Source organism: Lampetra planeri, chromosome 1, assembly GCF_965212315.1.
Source record: "Lampetra planeri chromosome 1, kcLamPlan1.2.h2, whole genome shotgun sequence".
In the NCBI taxonomy this organism is placed as follows: domain Eukaryota; kingdom Metazoa; phylum Chordata; class Hyperoartia; order Petromyzontiformes; family Petromyzontidae; genus Lampetra; species Lampetra planeri.
The window spans coordinates 33,877,667-33,894,047 of record NC_136107.1 but is presented as its reverse complement, the minus strand read 5'-3'; the positions used below and the strand labels follow the sequence as shown (position 1 = coordinate 33,894,047).

General features: G+C 41.6%; 1 protein-coding gene across 1 annotated transcript in view; it reads right to left on the bottom strand.

Moving 5' to 3' along the window:
- Positions 1 to 13,032, bottom strand: part of LOC144721564 (uncharacterized) — a 65,584-nt gene extending 52,552 nt beyond the window's left edge. The window contains exons 1-9 of the mRNA XM_078599282.1: positions 12,993 to 13,032; positions 9,799 to 9,861; positions 9,635 to 9,657; positions 8,165 to 8,177; positions 7,658 to 7,691; positions 6,420 to 6,507; positions 3,748 to 3,894; positions 1,773 to 1,969; positions 553 to 641 (exon numbers count right to left, since the gene is read on the bottom strand). Of these exons, the coding sequence (XP_078455408.1) occupies positions 553 to 641; positions 1,773 to 1,969; positions 3,748 to 3,894; positions 6,420 to 6,507; positions 7,658 to 7,691; positions 8,165 to 8,177; positions 9,635 to 9,657; positions 9,799 to 9,859 (652 nt within the window). The 5' untranslated portion in view covers positions 9,860 to 9,861; positions 12,993 to 13,032. The remainder of the gene's footprint in view (positions 1 to 552; positions 642 to 1,772; positions 1,970 to 3,747; positions 3,895 to 6,419; positions 6,508 to 7,657; positions 7,692 to 8,164; positions 8,178 to 9,634; positions 9,658 to 9,798; positions 9,862 to 12,992) is intronic.
- Between the last annotated feature and the right edge of the window lie 3,349 nt (positions 13,033 to 16,381).

The window sequence follows — 16,381 nt, the reverse complement described above, 5'->3', positions numbered from 1 at the left end:
ATAAACCGAGTATTGCCCGGTCGTATACAGTATATATATTCCCCTCGAATGTCGCTCAGCTCTGTAGCATCGAGGGTGGACTGGTGTAGGCTGAGCCATTCCAATTGAGGGCCTTCTGATGCTGTGTAGAACCATTGGGGTTATTTGGTCATACGTCATCACTTTTTTTTAACACGTTGGTCCAATATTTACATAGGAAGTGAACGCTAGAGCAGAATGTATGGGAGACAAAATCAGATCAAATTGCTATGCATTACAGTATGTGTAGCGTTCAATGCTTGTTTAATGTTTGTTTAACACTACGTTATGTCCCCACTGGATTTTTTGTTGTCTCTCTCTTAAATAATCTTACACTATGTGGTTGGTATCATTACGGTGCCTGCAGTGTTGGATAAATATAATTCGAAGTGTGGTAGGCCTCGTATGGCTTCGTATGGCTCTTCGCATGAATATCGCTGTGAGACACTTCTTACACGGGGGGAAGTGTGGGATGGTCCCGTTTCTGCTGTATCGGAATACATTTCAAAAAAATATGCGAGCGACTAATTTTACCTTGCTTCACGAAGACTTTGACCTTGTCAACCACAGCTCGTCTCACAGTGTCGGACACATTGTCGTAGACTGCGCTCAAAGACCCAAATCTAGACATACACAAAAATTCCAGTAAATTCGTAAAGGAAAAAATTCATTTAGATTAAATGCACATCCTGCAACATGATGGTATGGAATAAAACACCTACTTAAATTCCCCCTCAGAAGAATATTAACTTGTAAATGATTATGCGTGGATTATCGAGGCAATCATGTACATGAGTGTCAATCCACTGCTAGGTGAGGGCCTCAATTCACTGCTAGGGGAGGGCCTCAACATGCCATGTGGGTCACAGAGGTTATGTGACCAGATTTCACCACACTAGTCAATGGTGACAGCCGAGAGCATATACATACAGTACAATAATACATTTTGCTACACTGCCCTCTTCTGCCCACTACGTGATTTAACAATGTGACTAATATAAAATGGATAATTTGAGTTTAACATGCAGGCTTTCGCGACCAATATCATCCATAATACACGTTTTTGGCTTAGTTCGCGTCAATATGAATGTCATTAAACCCGCCACCACCCGACACAGCCTATTAGTAAGGTGTGTCACGTGAACAGAACATGCCAATTCCTTACTAGTACAGCACGTTTCGCCAGTAATTACAACTAGCATCATCAGGCGATAGCCAGATTCTAGGAGAAATCATCCTGTTCCGTTCCTTAAATAGAGGGATAGATGTGATGGTATCGTGTGACGCCACCACATCGAGCGGAGAAATACACGCACATGCATTGGCTTGAGCGATGTATTATGGGACGTTTCATGTACAGCCACAAGCTGCCTCATAAAGAGGATGATCCTGGGGAAACCAGGACAGGTGACAATCCCAGCGGTGGGAGGAGCACTTGGGGATTGGACGTGGAATTAAAAGTGTCGAGACTAACAGTATCTCGAACACTCGACATTTCTCACGAAAACATCCACATCGAAGTTTTCATTCGAAACATAAACGTTCAAAGCTTCCGATCTTTGAACTATTTACAGCAGAGGGGCAATGTCTTTTTTTAAAGCAATGTTCATTATCCAAGAAAAGAACTGATAAAGAAATAACAACTCTAACAATTAAAAAAGGCCGTTGTTGTTCTAGGGTTAACACATTCACCGAGAATGCCGTGGCGAATGGCAGCAGTGGTGTGGGCGCGGGGGGTGTTTGTGAACGCGCACATGACTGTGAAGTTAACGCAGGACACGTTGATGGGGATGTCCGCAATCTGCGCGACGGTCACGGCTGGCAGCAGAAGCCTGAGTCGCAATTTGAACCAGTCAGTCACGTTGGCCTCGGGCATCGTCGCGAGGGACGCGTTCAAGACGGGCCACACCACAGCCATCATGGCCGCCGTCACGTTCGCATCCAACGACGGCTGCGTGCAAACGGACACACACAGAATAACACACACAGAGAGAATGACACACACACCGAATAAAACATACACACAAACATAGAATAACACACACAGAGAGAATAAAAATACACACACGGAATAAAACATACACACACAGAATGAAACATTTCGATTTAAAGCTTTCGTGACTGCAGGGATTCATCTCCTTGGTTCTTTTGGTAAAGTCACGTAGAAGGGGAAGAATAAAATAATAAAAATAAAACATAATAAGAATGAAACATGTCCACATAATAAAAAACACACAGAATAACACATACACACAGAATAAAACATACAAGCAGAGAATAAAATATACACACACAGAAAAAAACATACAGTATAAAAAAATACACACAGAATGATACACACAGAATAAAAACACACAGAGAATAACACATACACACAGAATAAAACAAACATACACACTGAATAAAAAATACACGCACAGAAAAAAAACATACACACAGAATAAAAACACACAGAATAAAACATACAGACACAGAGAATGAAACATGCACAGACAGAATAAAAAAATACACGGAATAAAACACACAGAATAAAAGTACACACACACAGAATAAAACATACAAACACAGATAATTAAACATACACAGAATAAAACATACACACATAATAAAACACACACAGAATAAAAGTACACACACAGAATAAAACATACACACACGGAATAAAAGTACACACACAGAATAAAACGTACAAACACAGATAATTAAACATACACACACGGAATAAAACAAGTTAGACTTCATCCTGGTCTCTTGGGTTCTCACGTGGGCTAGATGAAATATCATAGATACAAGTTGGCCAACGGTCAAAATCGGTGACGATTTGCTGAACAGGACCCTGGGTTGACAAGCCTCACATGAGCACGTGGTGTGATGTCACACATCGTCACTCGGGAGACAAAGGCGGTCGGGCGTGGAGCTGTTAGCCCCTCGTGTGCCATACCGACCTTCATAGGTGCTCGTTAAGAGCACTTAGCCCACAAGTCTGTTCAAGGCTATAGGGGGGGGGGCGGATCTTTGGCTTTATTTGTCTCTTACTTTCCAGAATGTCTTGTAATCTGGAGAACAAGCTGATCCCAGAGTTTGCAGGAATTCACTCATTGGCATGCGCAATAGTTACGAAGCAGATATGATGTGTTTGGGTGCAACTGACTGGATATTTTCGGGAAAAAATTCATGAATATGGACTGCATGAGGGTTTAATGATACATAGATTAATACGGTATAACGTAGCATAGCAAACTGTGGGAGACTGAAGTTTAGGTGCATATGTGACATCTATAGAAAATATGCAGTTGCAACATCGAACCGCATGCAATGCTTTTTTCATATTTCAAGTTGCTTCTCCAGCCACTAGAGGCAGATATACTCTTGAACCACAACTAGAAATTGTAGCAAGTCATGGAATTCATAAAGTCACGTAGAAGGGAAACAACAATAAAAATAATACATTTGTATTATTTTATTATTTCCCTTCTACGTGACTTTCGTGACTGCAGGGATTCATATTCTTGGTTCTTTCGGTAAAGTCACGTAGAAGGGAAACAACAATAAAAATAATACATTTGTATTATTTTATTCTTTCCCTTCTACGTGACTTTACCGAAAGAACCAAGAATATGAATCCCTGCAGTCACGAAAGCTTTAAATCAAAAGTCATGGAATGTTAACAGTGGTGGTGGCGCGGACTGTAATGTTCCTTGTGCTGTGGTGTGGAAAGGGAATCCGTACCGCTTTGATCGCAGCCAACAGATCCCCAAGTTTTTGGAGATCAGTCACTTTGAGCGTCACTTCCTTTGCGACCGATGCATTGTTCCAGAATTTGCTATCAAACAGTATGGCTAGCTCGCCAGCACTAATCTTGTTCAGCGTGGCTGCCTGTGAAAAGAAACATCACAACAAGGGTGGTTTTACTTCAAGATCGTCCATGGCCTCACCACTCTCGCCTGTCTCTCCACTACCATCTCACACTTCTCACCACAAATGCATTCCCCTATCTCTCCCCTCTCATCGCGCCTCACGCTCCTCGTCTTCACGCACTCTCCTACCTCTCCCCTCCCATCTCACTCTCCTCCCAACAAACATGGTCTCCTACCTTGTCCCTCTCATCTCACTCTCCTCCACGGACTCCCCTACCTCCCCCACTCGTCTCACTCTACTCCCTTCCAAGCACTCCCCTACACCTCCCCTCTCATCTCACTCTACTCCCCTCCACGGACTCCCCTACCTACCCCACTCATCTCACGCCACTCACCTCCACGTACTCCCCTGCCTCTCGCCCAGCGGCACACATGCAAACAGATTTTTTTGTGTGTCTTATCCAATTAGTTGCGTAGTCAACCCGCTAATTGGTATAGTGATTAACAGAGGTGGGACAAAGTCATTGTTATGCAAGTCCAAGTCGAGTCGCAAGTCATCAAATTCATGACTCGAGTCTGACTCGAGTCCAAGTCACATGACTCGAGTCCACATCTCATAGGTGGGACAAAGTCATTGTTATGCAAGTCCAAGTCGAGTCGCAAGTCATCAAATTCATGACTCGAGTCTGACTCGAGTCCAAGTCACATGACTCGAGTCCACACCTCTGGTGATTAATTCATCACTTCATCAAATAGGCCAACTCAAGCATAACGAAAGCACTTTTGTCGATATTAGAAAACTAGCATTTGTGCAAATTAGGTATTTTCTTTAGAGAGTGTAACATGTGTTCACAGTTGTTTGGCAGAGTACAAACAGCAAGTGGTTTTCCACTGGCGATTCGCCTTGACGAGCTGGAACCAAAACCACACCAGCCTCACAGCTTCTAAATATGCCTGGGGGCCCAGGAGGGGGACATGTGTGGGCGTCTAATGACAGCCCATTGCATGCGATGTCAAACAAAGACTGCAATTTAAACAACTCACACGGCTTAAATATGAGGATGTAGGTATACATTTAAGTGTTTCTTTTTTTTTAAGTCTCTTTTTTTAAACGTTCTCTTTTTGGGCCCCTCCCTAATGTTATATCCTGGCAGAACAATAGTTTTTTTGCCACAATAATAACAAGATTGAGCAAATAATGGGTAAACACATTGTTCCCATTCAGGTGTCTATGAATTGAAAAATGCCAGTATGATCAATGATAAACGTTGTTCGCCTCACATTTCCTGGAGCAGAGTGCTGGTACAGTGGTGAGTGCACAGCACAATTAACCCGGCTACCTGAGTTTGATTCCTGATACCTGAATGGGTTCTGGTTCCTCATTACACCAATCCACACTGACCAGCATGGTGAAGTATGGTAACCCCCCTCCCTCTATGACCAAATTGGTTGTAATTTAATGTACAGTTCTTCATAAATACAAGGCTCGGTGAAAGCCTCCTCACGCCTTTCAGTGACGGGGGTTCTATTTTTTTCCGGATTTCAACTTGCAAGCTAATGCACTTGTTATTTTACTATTATCCCTTCAAAACGATATCCAGGCATGCCTGGCTTCTCAACAAAACTGCCTGTCCTTATTTTTTGTCGAGCCTATTGGCGGAAGGGAAACAACACAAATAAAATAATTCTATAGTTTCCCTTGCGATTGACCTATAGGTTGTGCCAGATATATAGTAACACGATTATACTGCTGTATTTATATAAAAAAGCCTCAATGTATCCCATAACGCCATCTCAAGAAGGGTCCTCCATTGGAGATGAGACATATAACGAATCTTCTCATAAGCCAAACGTTGCAACGAACACTTTACCAATAGCATATATCCATACAAGTGTAGTGACAAAGAATTGGTCACTAAGTAGCATAGCGCTGGCTGCTGGCAGGGAAGGGGATCTGCAGCTTACAGCAGCCCTGACTGACAGCAGGTCACGTGATAGACCCGAGAGGGATCTAGGGGAAAGGTTACGGAAGGGGCACACCAAGAACCCGCTAGTAGGTTCCAGAAGGGGGGCGTGGCCAGGGGCGGAGCCAGGCCACGCTGGCAGTATAGGAGGGGCCCCGGGAGGGGAGCTCGGGGCTGTCGTGTGGAGTGGGGTCCCCGTCGTGCTGCTGGAGTCTTCACCATCTCGGCGTCGCCAGTCAGGCAGTCTACCAGCTGTCCTGACTGGGAACCGTAGTTACTAAATGTTAACTGGCAGGCCGTGTTAATAAACAGAGCGCCTCCTACTCTTAGTGTCTCTGAGACTGTCACTACACATGCCTGGTAAATAGAGCTAAAAGCGAGTGATTTGTGTGCATTTAAACGATGTTTCATGAGAGCGATGAAATTGAAAATTGGCAAATAAATATAGAGTTGAGTCTATGCTTGTAGCAAACCAATCAAAACAGTACCCGCCAAATTCAACTCCGCTTTGCTTCTGATGCCTGATGCGATCAGGCACCTTTGGAGAATTGCAAGAAAAAATAAAATATAGCTTTCTTACATTCAGGCAGGCGAACTGGCCTGGGGTGTATGTCATCAGAACATTTGCCGTGATGGAGCCTCCATTGATGACAGTATCCAGAGGGGCCCTTGAGGAAAAAGTCATACGTGTCAGCACATTACTTGACCAGTGTCTCCCATGTGCATAGACCAACCTACAGTAAACATACAGACATTTTTTGAGGGGGTTTTTTCCCCCCAAATGTATTCATATTTTGCCACTGAGTCAGACCATGAATCAATTTTGGATCTCTCGCACAGCAGTGCAACCCCTAACGTGAGAGATTGGTGAACGGAAGTAGCTATCACAGAGCTAGTTCAGAGATCCCTTCAAGTGACATCTGATCCACACAGAGGGAAGGAAGCACTGTGCCACAGTCTGTACATATGAAAGCAATAATGTTTATGTCCCTGATAGATACATGCTTGTTTGCTTTTTAATCATTCTCAGGGTTGGAATGTATCCACATTAAGTCATTGGTGACTGGGCTGAGACCATCAGTTGAGAAGACGGTTTTAACTACAAATGGCTGCCTGGATTCCAACCCAGGTTTTCAAAAGTGCCAGCTCAGCACTCTAGCCACTGAGCTACCCTGCCACCTATGTATGTTTTTTTTTTAATTTCTGTGATTTAGTTTTGTAATGTACACTAATTTAATTATACAAGCATAATAACTACTTTCTTCAAACTGATGGTGAAATAATGAAATAAATGTACTTCTGACCTGTAATGTCACGTAATATATTTCAATATATTTAAGTCGCATCAGCTCATTTGGCCTTCCAAACGTATGTTAACCGCAAATTTGATTTCAAAACAAAAACCAGCTCAATTCCAGTTTCACCCATTTGGGAGCTCATGAACAGTCGGAAGCAGTAAATGAGTACTGCTGGTTTTACCTGATGTTATTGGTGAGAGCACTCCCTTTGCACCAAGGGTAGTCACACGCATCATGGCTCATAAGAGGCCCCCCTCTGAAGGGTGTTTGGCAGACTTCATCACGCTGGCCAGACGTCTTGGAAGAGGCGGCCGAAACCACACGATGCCCAACCACACCCGACCTGCCTGCCATTCGACTCATCTCCACGCGTGTACCCATTTAAAAGAAGCTCGTTGTTTCAACTGGTCCAGTGTGCTAACGATTTACACTACGACAGCATCCCCAAAACAACGTGCACTGCCCAAAGTAGCTTTTGCTGACGCGTGTCCTGGAACGAGGCACTTTAGGGTTTACTCACGGGTTGTTCTCAGGGAGGTTGCAGTCGACTTTTTCTTTTGAGCGTGGCAAAACAAATTAAACGACGCAAGAAACATCCCAGTGTTAATACGCGGTCTCTAAAATGCCATGCAATGACACAGTGTTTTTTCTTCTTGGTTCTTTCGGTAAAGTCACGTAGAAGGGAAGTAATAAAATAATAAAAATAAAACATAATAAAATAATAATGTTTTAATAAATAAAACATAATAAAATAATTATGTTTTATTTTTATTATTTTATTACTTCCCTTCTACGTGACTTTACCGAAATAACCACGTAGAAGGGAAGTAATAAAATAATAATAATAATAAAACATAATAAAATAATTATGTTTTATTTTTATAATTGTATTACTTCCCTTCTACGTGACTTTACCGAAAGAACCAAGAAGATGAATCCCTGCAGTCACGAAAGTTTTAAATCGAGTGTTTTTTGTTTGTTTAATATCCATCGTAAAAACATGCGACTGCAACATGTGTTCTCTTACCAGTGGCAGGAGTCTGTGAACAATAAGAAAAAAAATCTATCAGGTGTGTTTGTGCGATTATAAAACACTACACTGCATGGAATGCAAAGCAAGTCACTGCACGCGTTCTAATTCAGGGGTAGGAAATCTGCAGCTGCAGAGCCGCATGCAGCTCTTTAAGGACTGCTGCTTCGTCACATTATTAATTCAGGACCATCGTCTCGTATTCACGTAGAATTGCGGCTTGTAAAATATTGAGGTTGCTTTTTTTTACCAAATTCGAAAAAATGGCACTCAGCCCAGAGGACGCCAAAAGGCGTACACCGTTTGAGACTAGGCTCGAAAGAAAGCTATCTCTGGTGTGGACCAATCGGTTTCAAAGACAATGCATTCTGGCCGCAAGTATTGTGGTTAATGGAGACATGATTCCTTGTTAAAGGTTTCATTTTGGTGTTTTAACATCTTAACACCTGTTTTGTTGCCAGAAAAAAAGGGGACAACCCATCATCACAAGAGGGTGCGGTTTACATTCTAAAATATACATAAACAAATTTGCGCTCTGCAGCTTGCGATTCTCTCAACCAGTTTTTTTTTTACTTGGGGCGCACGCACTCCCTGGGAGTGCGAGATGCCCTTTCTGACAACCAAAGGGGTTGCAAGCTGCAGCAAAGGTTAAGCACCACTGCTGTAAACCAACGATGCCACAGGGCACTCGATGCAACGTCTTAAAAACTGAGCCACACGATTCCGCACCCACTCGCTGAGACGTGACCATACACGAGCATCACAGAAAACACAGAAATGTTCAGAGCCAGACATAGTCAACACAAGGGTGGTGAGTGAGAGGGTCAAGACACACAATGGTCACATAGATGCACACACGGTAATACATTAGAGGGATACGTGCGAAAATTTGCGATATTTAACAGTAAAGTTTGATGGGAAGGGGGTTAACTGTGAGCTCAATTAAAGGATATTACACAACACGCTAAGATAGTCCTTATATTATATCTGAGGAATGCTGAGCAATGTGTTATTGCGGTGTGTTATTGCTGATCGTGTTTGTATTATTGTATGTGCTGTAGTTTAGTGATTGCCATGACAGACATGATAAACCATAAAACATACCACTAAACATTGCACAGCATACCTCAAATGTATTCTCATACTATAACCACAATTGAATAAATTAATATGTAGGAAACACTGCAAGTTCGACCCTTAGAGGCAATTCTACTGTTGTACTTAAACGTTTGTCTGTGCATCTCCCTTTGTTTTTGCATCTCAATTTCACCATATCTTGCAAGAAATGGGGCGGGGGGGGGTGCTAAACATATGCCTCCCGTAGTCTTTTGCAACTATTTATATTACATACAACTGTTTATTAAGTAATACGTTTCATTTTAACGCATCAGAACATGCGTTGACATCCCAACTCAAAAGACAGATCGTTAAAAAGAACTTTGCAAAATTCTTAAGAGTGTGGAATACCTGCCCAGTGATGCCAGTGGGACCTGTTGAAGCAAAAAAAACAAAGCGTAACACGGTTCACAATTAGTACGCGCGCAAGCCATAAGCAATTCCATTCAGGAATTGTTCATTTCGTAACTATTATCATTGTTGTAATTGTTGTTGTTTTTCCGAGTCAGCTTTACCTTGCAGCAGCAAGAGGGCGACCAGAAGCCGAGCGATCATCCAAGCGCCGTTTCGCTCCATACCTGCGTGGCCCATGAGATAGAAAGAGATATAGATAGATACTGAAAATCGTTCTTTTTTTCTCTCATTTTTTAAATATTTTTTACAGCACAGATTTAAAAAAAACAGAACCAAGATAACAAAGGCTCGAGTGACTTTCAACGGGGAACCTCGTTGCGATTATGATAAGCAAGATACGCAGAGACAATGGAATGAAACATTTTAAGGAGATTAGAAATTTAAAAGAAGGAAGGAGCAGAGAGTTTCGGAAGCTAGCGACGGGTGGACAGAAGGGGCCCAAATCTTCCCATAAACATTCAGCAGTCCATGCGAGACAGCTCTAATATGTTTGAGTATGAACGCCCTCGTGACAATGTGAGAAAGAACATGACATTTTAAATGTAATAATAGCCAAATCTTTTGAGCACTGAAGAAAAAATTAAATCGTGTACATGGGACATATTTTGTACTCTTCAATCAGACCAGCAAGAGGGTCACATAACTTCCTGTTCACCACTGCATTTATGTTTGAAACATTTCTTTTTTGCAACCATCTTTAGTGGGTTTTTCTTCGTAACTTTGTTATTTGGCAGCAAAGTCGCGGACAAGTGTACCCATGATGATGATGAATGCACTGACATTTTATCAATTTAAAACTGAATTAAATATTATATTCAGATAACTAAAGAGGGGATGAATGACTCAAATTAAGTTTTCAAACTAGAGTCATCTCAAACTAGAATTTAGCAGTGAAATTTTGTTTCTTCGGGTTTGTTGTGTATGTTGTCTATCATGTATCGTGTCTGAACAATTCGTCTGCAATCGATTTCTAACTGAATACTTATCTGAATTATTGCATGGAAGGCATGATATTAGTGATGACGTATAAAAATGTGGAACTCCAGTAGGTGCAGCACTTGAGACCTGGTGCCAGTGTTTAACAAATACCAGGTTTCCAATGAACTTGTTTAATTATTGTAACTACTGTATCAGTTTTAATGCTTATCCTATATAGCTCGCTGGTGTGTTTTCAGGTGGTACCGTTTGTTTTTGAGATGACATTACAACATCAGAGCTATTGAGTTTTGTTTTTGTTTATTCGATTAATGGGGTTTTTTTGTAGAATTAAATATGACTCGTAAAAATGTATACGACCTCCCAAAAAAATCCAACTCGCAAACAAGATAACACGTGTAAAGATCCATCATATTTTGTCGAAGAAATTTGTTTATGATGTAGTTAATAGTATTTAAAGTTGAAATACGCTGCACAAGATTAATTCCCTTCAATAATAATTATGATTGGGAAGCCATTGTAAAAAATAAAACACGTAAACCACATTACACAATGCAAGTGGTGGCCAAGAAAGAGAAATAATTCCATGTTGTAAAACCTTGAGTTTTATGTTAGTAAGTTGAACTTCTTTCGCACCGTATGTAGCCAACCGTGCTAATCGGAGGTGCAGGGGAAGGACAATAAACTAAACACATTGAACCGAGACGTGTCTCCTGCTTCCAAATAAAAGGCAAGTTATGGTTTGAATAAATAGACGGCTGATTATACTTGAGTGACATTTCTTTTTGAGTGTTTCTGCAGCAGGAGCAAAATCTGTAGTTACGGATAGGGCAGTAACTGCAGGGGAGGTGCAAGCTCAGAATTTCAGAGAAAGCTCAAATAGCGTGATGTTGCCTCTTGATGAAAGTAAGTAGAGCTTGCACAGGACACATTTCCAGAAGAGATGACGGCCGTTGGTCAAAACTGGCGACAGGGTGCAGCCAAAGAAGGAGAGGCACGTTTGAAAGTACGACCAACGGAGAGATGCAGCGATGGGATCAGGTCGTGCGGAGGAGTGAGATGGACCGTGTCATCACGAGACCGTGAGGGACGGTGACAACTTCAAGGGAGCTTTTTCCAGCAGTGGCTAGAGCATGTATGATGATAAAAACAAGTTATCCCAATTCGATTAAAAAATATCGATTACTTTCAGGTCTCGGTTTTCCCCGTCTTGCTGGCATTGTTCCTGCTCTAACTTGTCCATCCACTTTCATACCCCTCAATTAGCGTACACGTACATTTAGCAGAGGTGTGGACTCGAGTCATGTGACTTGGACTCGAGTCAGACTCGAGTCATGAATTTGATGACTTGCGACTCGACTTGGACTTGCATAACAATGACTTTGTCCCACCTCTGAGATGTGGACTCGAGTCATGTGACTTGGACTCGAGTCAGACTCGAGTCATGAATTTGATGACTTGCGACTCGACTTGGACTTGCATAACAATGACTTTGTCCCACCTCTGACATTTAGTATAACGATTGCATTGAATCCCCATCGCTCGTAAATCATGGATCCTTGCACGAATAACTCGATGCATGTTTCGAGAGCAGAAAACGTTTATTTTAATTAGTGAATTGATGCGTCGTTACATATTTAATTAGTACCCGTGCTTTTTAATACGAAATATTATTTGAAATACTAAAAAATGCATTGTTGTTGTAATGCATGTTTTAAAAGCATATTGTTTATTCTTTATTTGAAAATATAATGTATTTTTCCTTTTTGTTTTTGAAATCCATAGACCAAGTTTGAATTTTAAAAAAATCATGAAAAGACTTGGCAATAACTCTTTGTATCGGTTTTTTATTAGACCCGTTTTTGAATTCTTTCCAGCCACACAGAGCTAATGTTGACATTTCATCGCATGTTGCGTTTTCCCATAATTGCCTCCATCTGCCTAAGCACTTTTAATTGTAGAAATTTCATCATCTTTCTTGTATTTTTTTCACGTGAAATTAACTTTCCTTACTTAGCCTTTTTGATTTAAATAGTTATTCAATGTTGTCTACATAAGTTCACTTTCAACTGTTGTAAAATATTCTGTGCATGTAAAAATGTGTTAATGTAACCCAGGTTGCCCCAGCCAAAGAGAAACTGTGTAATGCACACTGCTGGAGTTGTTTATTATGATGGTTAAACAAAGTATACTGGTGTCATGGATCATGTCAAATCGACAAAATATGCAACTAACATATCAATACAAACCATTTGAAATGCCCTGCAATTACGCAAACAGATGCTTACACATTTCCCTTATCTCAAATAAAATAATACGTGAATCTATCATGAGCATGACATGTCCAGCGACGTCTTACCTGCAGTTCACACCTGCCCAGTATGTCAAGGGCCTCCCATCTGACTTGCTATTTATGTGCTCGGAATAGGAATATGCACGGATACGAGCAGATGTTGAGGTGTGGCTTGTCCCTTCCCGCTGATGTAATATCGTGTAGATTCACGGCTAAATACCTGCCGTGCCCTGAAAGTGCAGATTACCGAAATCCTTGTGCATATCCCCTTTACATAGCTGCCAGGGGAAACGAATATTGGCCATTGTGCGAAAAGAATAGGCTTTAAACTTAGATTATATTAAAAGTTGACCACAGCCACCAAGTATATTCAATGTGTATTAGTACAGGGAAAGCGCTGTTATTGATGCAATGCTGAATGATGGTATCTCCACGCTGTGTAGGTCATGGTGGTTATTTATTTATAGCGCACCACACTAGTTCCTGCTGATTATTGAAGATAGGCAGCAAAGACACGGGGACATATACGTACAGCAAATTGTGTGCTTCTGTTTACGTTTCTCCACTGCGAAATCCTGGTATGCATGTCTCAACCCTGCTAACAATGCAATATCTTACGATATTAGATGCAGTGTGTGTGCTTTGGTTCTCGTGACTGAAAATCACGGTTTGATGAGTTTGTTCAACACCTGCTTGCTATGCTATTTTTACATCACTTGTGTGAGTATTGAGATTTTACCTAAGAGATGACCTACTGCAATGAGGGCGCGTTGACATAAATATGTGTCCTTCACCTCTGAAGCCTGAGCTGGCCAGAAATTCCAAAGATATAGTGAGGTAAATCTGTGGTACTATGATCACAAAACGGCACATCGGCGCATACGCTAATGCCATAACATTAACAAGTAAAATCGACGAGTAAAACAAATCCAATTGCATTGATTGTACCTGATATAATTACTGAGTTTTAGGTCATGCCTGTGAGAATCCAAATTGGTTTTATATGTTGACATACGCGAGCTACGCCGCAGCAACAACTAAAACCTGCGCAGTGATTTTATCAGGTACAATCGATGATTTGTTTTTACTTTGCTGTCAGCGGTGTCATTGAAGTGAAATAGGGAGGAATTAATTATAATAAAAATGCGATTATTTGCTATTAGACCTCAATGACACCACTGACAGCGTGGTGGAAAAAAGTGGAGGTATTTTCACCTGTTGCAAGGTACATCGGCAAGGAGCATAAACCATCTCGCAAACTCCAGCGGCTTCCGGCTAGCCATCAAACAAAGATAGTCACTGCATTGCGAGCTTTCAGAAGCACTTCTACGGCCGTCCTGGGCCTTCCCCACCTGCACCAAACTGCAGTGACCAGTGTGCTGAAGTACGATCACACTTCACCATCCCAGTCGAGTGTGACCTTTCTTAAAGGTTGGCTCATCCCGTACTTGACTCTGGAAATAACGCTGGGAGGCGGTGGGGGCTCACGCCCACCATGCAACACGACGCTCAAAGACCACCGCGACCCACGCAGCAGCGTGATTGGATTTAGAGCCGTGCATCGTAATCGTCACATACCATACGCAAATACTCTAAATGAAGTGCCTTAACAGTGCTAAAATACAATTACCTTATTGCGACCAGTGCTCCAGTTAAACCGTTGGTAGGTTAACAAAAACTATTGCCCACTGTTTAAACACAGTAGCTCTAGAGATATTCATATTTTTTACAAATATTTTTCAATCCACTCCCGGACGAATTCGTCCCCACGCCATGCCAGTGGTGGGGGCCGTTTGACGACACTTCACTATGGCGGTCAGTACGCATTGGTTAAGGTTTAGAGGGGGTTAGGGCCAGTTCAGATGTATGTACACTATGTATGTTGAACTTTTTGAGCGCCGTACATAGCCAACCACGCTAATCGGAGGTGCAGACGTCACCTGCCACTAATGTTGGCCGTGGCTAGGAATCAAACTCAGGTCGCAGACTTCAAAGGTAGGGTTGCTACGTCTGCGGTATAAAACACAGGGACATATGATGTGAAGAAGAATAACTCACAATGCAAGAAGGCAGAGAGTTACATGTTAAATCATTATATTAAGCGGGATATTATTCTTCTTGGTTCTTTCGGTAAAGTCACGTAGAAGGAAAATAATAAAATAATAAAAATTAAACATAATAAAATACAATTCTCACGACGTTTCAGCTACAACGCAAGCACCCGTCCTCAGGTGAAGAACAGATCTGTCGGAAAGACAGCGTCTGAATGAGCACCACCATGCTTGGCAGCGTATATTTAAGCTGGGTTGGAGGGGGGGAAGGGCGCCTTGATAAAGGAATTTGCATATCAAGAGGAATTTAGCATATTTATGGAAAATGCAGATATGGGATTAGTCACTACTTGTGGAATGAGTAGGAGGTGGGGGGGGTCTCAAAGTCATATTATGCCCGTGCATTATGTAGGATTAGCAGCATCAAAGGGAGGGAGTAGGGTTAGCAGTAATAAAGGGAAGGAATTTTAATAGTAAGGAGCTGCAGCAGCTAAACCACCACGTAAAAAACTAAAATATAAACTACATCAGTGTCATCAATTTACTAAATATACTCTCCAATAAGCCGAGCTACTAACAGTAAGTCATACATTACAATTCTATGTCGCAAAAATTATAATATGCCTCCAGCTAAACTTTTTTCTTACATCACACGGGTCTACCCCGTACTATATACTGCCATAGACAAACCCAACATTAAATTATATACTGCATTACTATACACCACCTTAGACTATACATTGTAATATTACACTATGTATTATTCTACCCACCCTACTGTATACCACACTGCTGTATATTCACTATACAATTACGATACTATATATTACCTTATACATTATATTAAACATTACGCTTTTATACTATTTATTATTATGCAATCTGCTATACACTATACCATTGACCGTCGCGTGAAAGGTACTAAGAGGAAGCAACGAAATATGTCAATGGAAGAGCGGTGGTAGGAGACTTGCAGCGGAGAAAAGACTCCATTCCCTGCGGAGAATACAAAAGATATATAGTCAATGCTAGTGAGTGGACTGCGGTCTGAAAGTCACCGTAAACGTGAACACAATCAGTTAAGATCCGAAATGGTTTATTACGTCCTTCCAATGATTGCTGAGCCAGAATCCATCTTCTCAGTTGAAATTGTCTCTGTGTTTGTATATGTGGAGCGCCTCATGAACGAATCTCTCATGGTAGCCAGATGGCTTGCAGAGAACCTCTCTCTACATAATGCACGGGCATAATATGACTTTGAGACCCCCCCCCACCTCCTACGCATTCCAAAAGTAGTGACTAATCCCATATCTGCATTTTTCACAAATATGCTAAATTCCTCTTGATATGCAAATTTCTTTGTCAAGGCGCCCTTCCCCCTCTAACCCAGCTTAAATATATGCT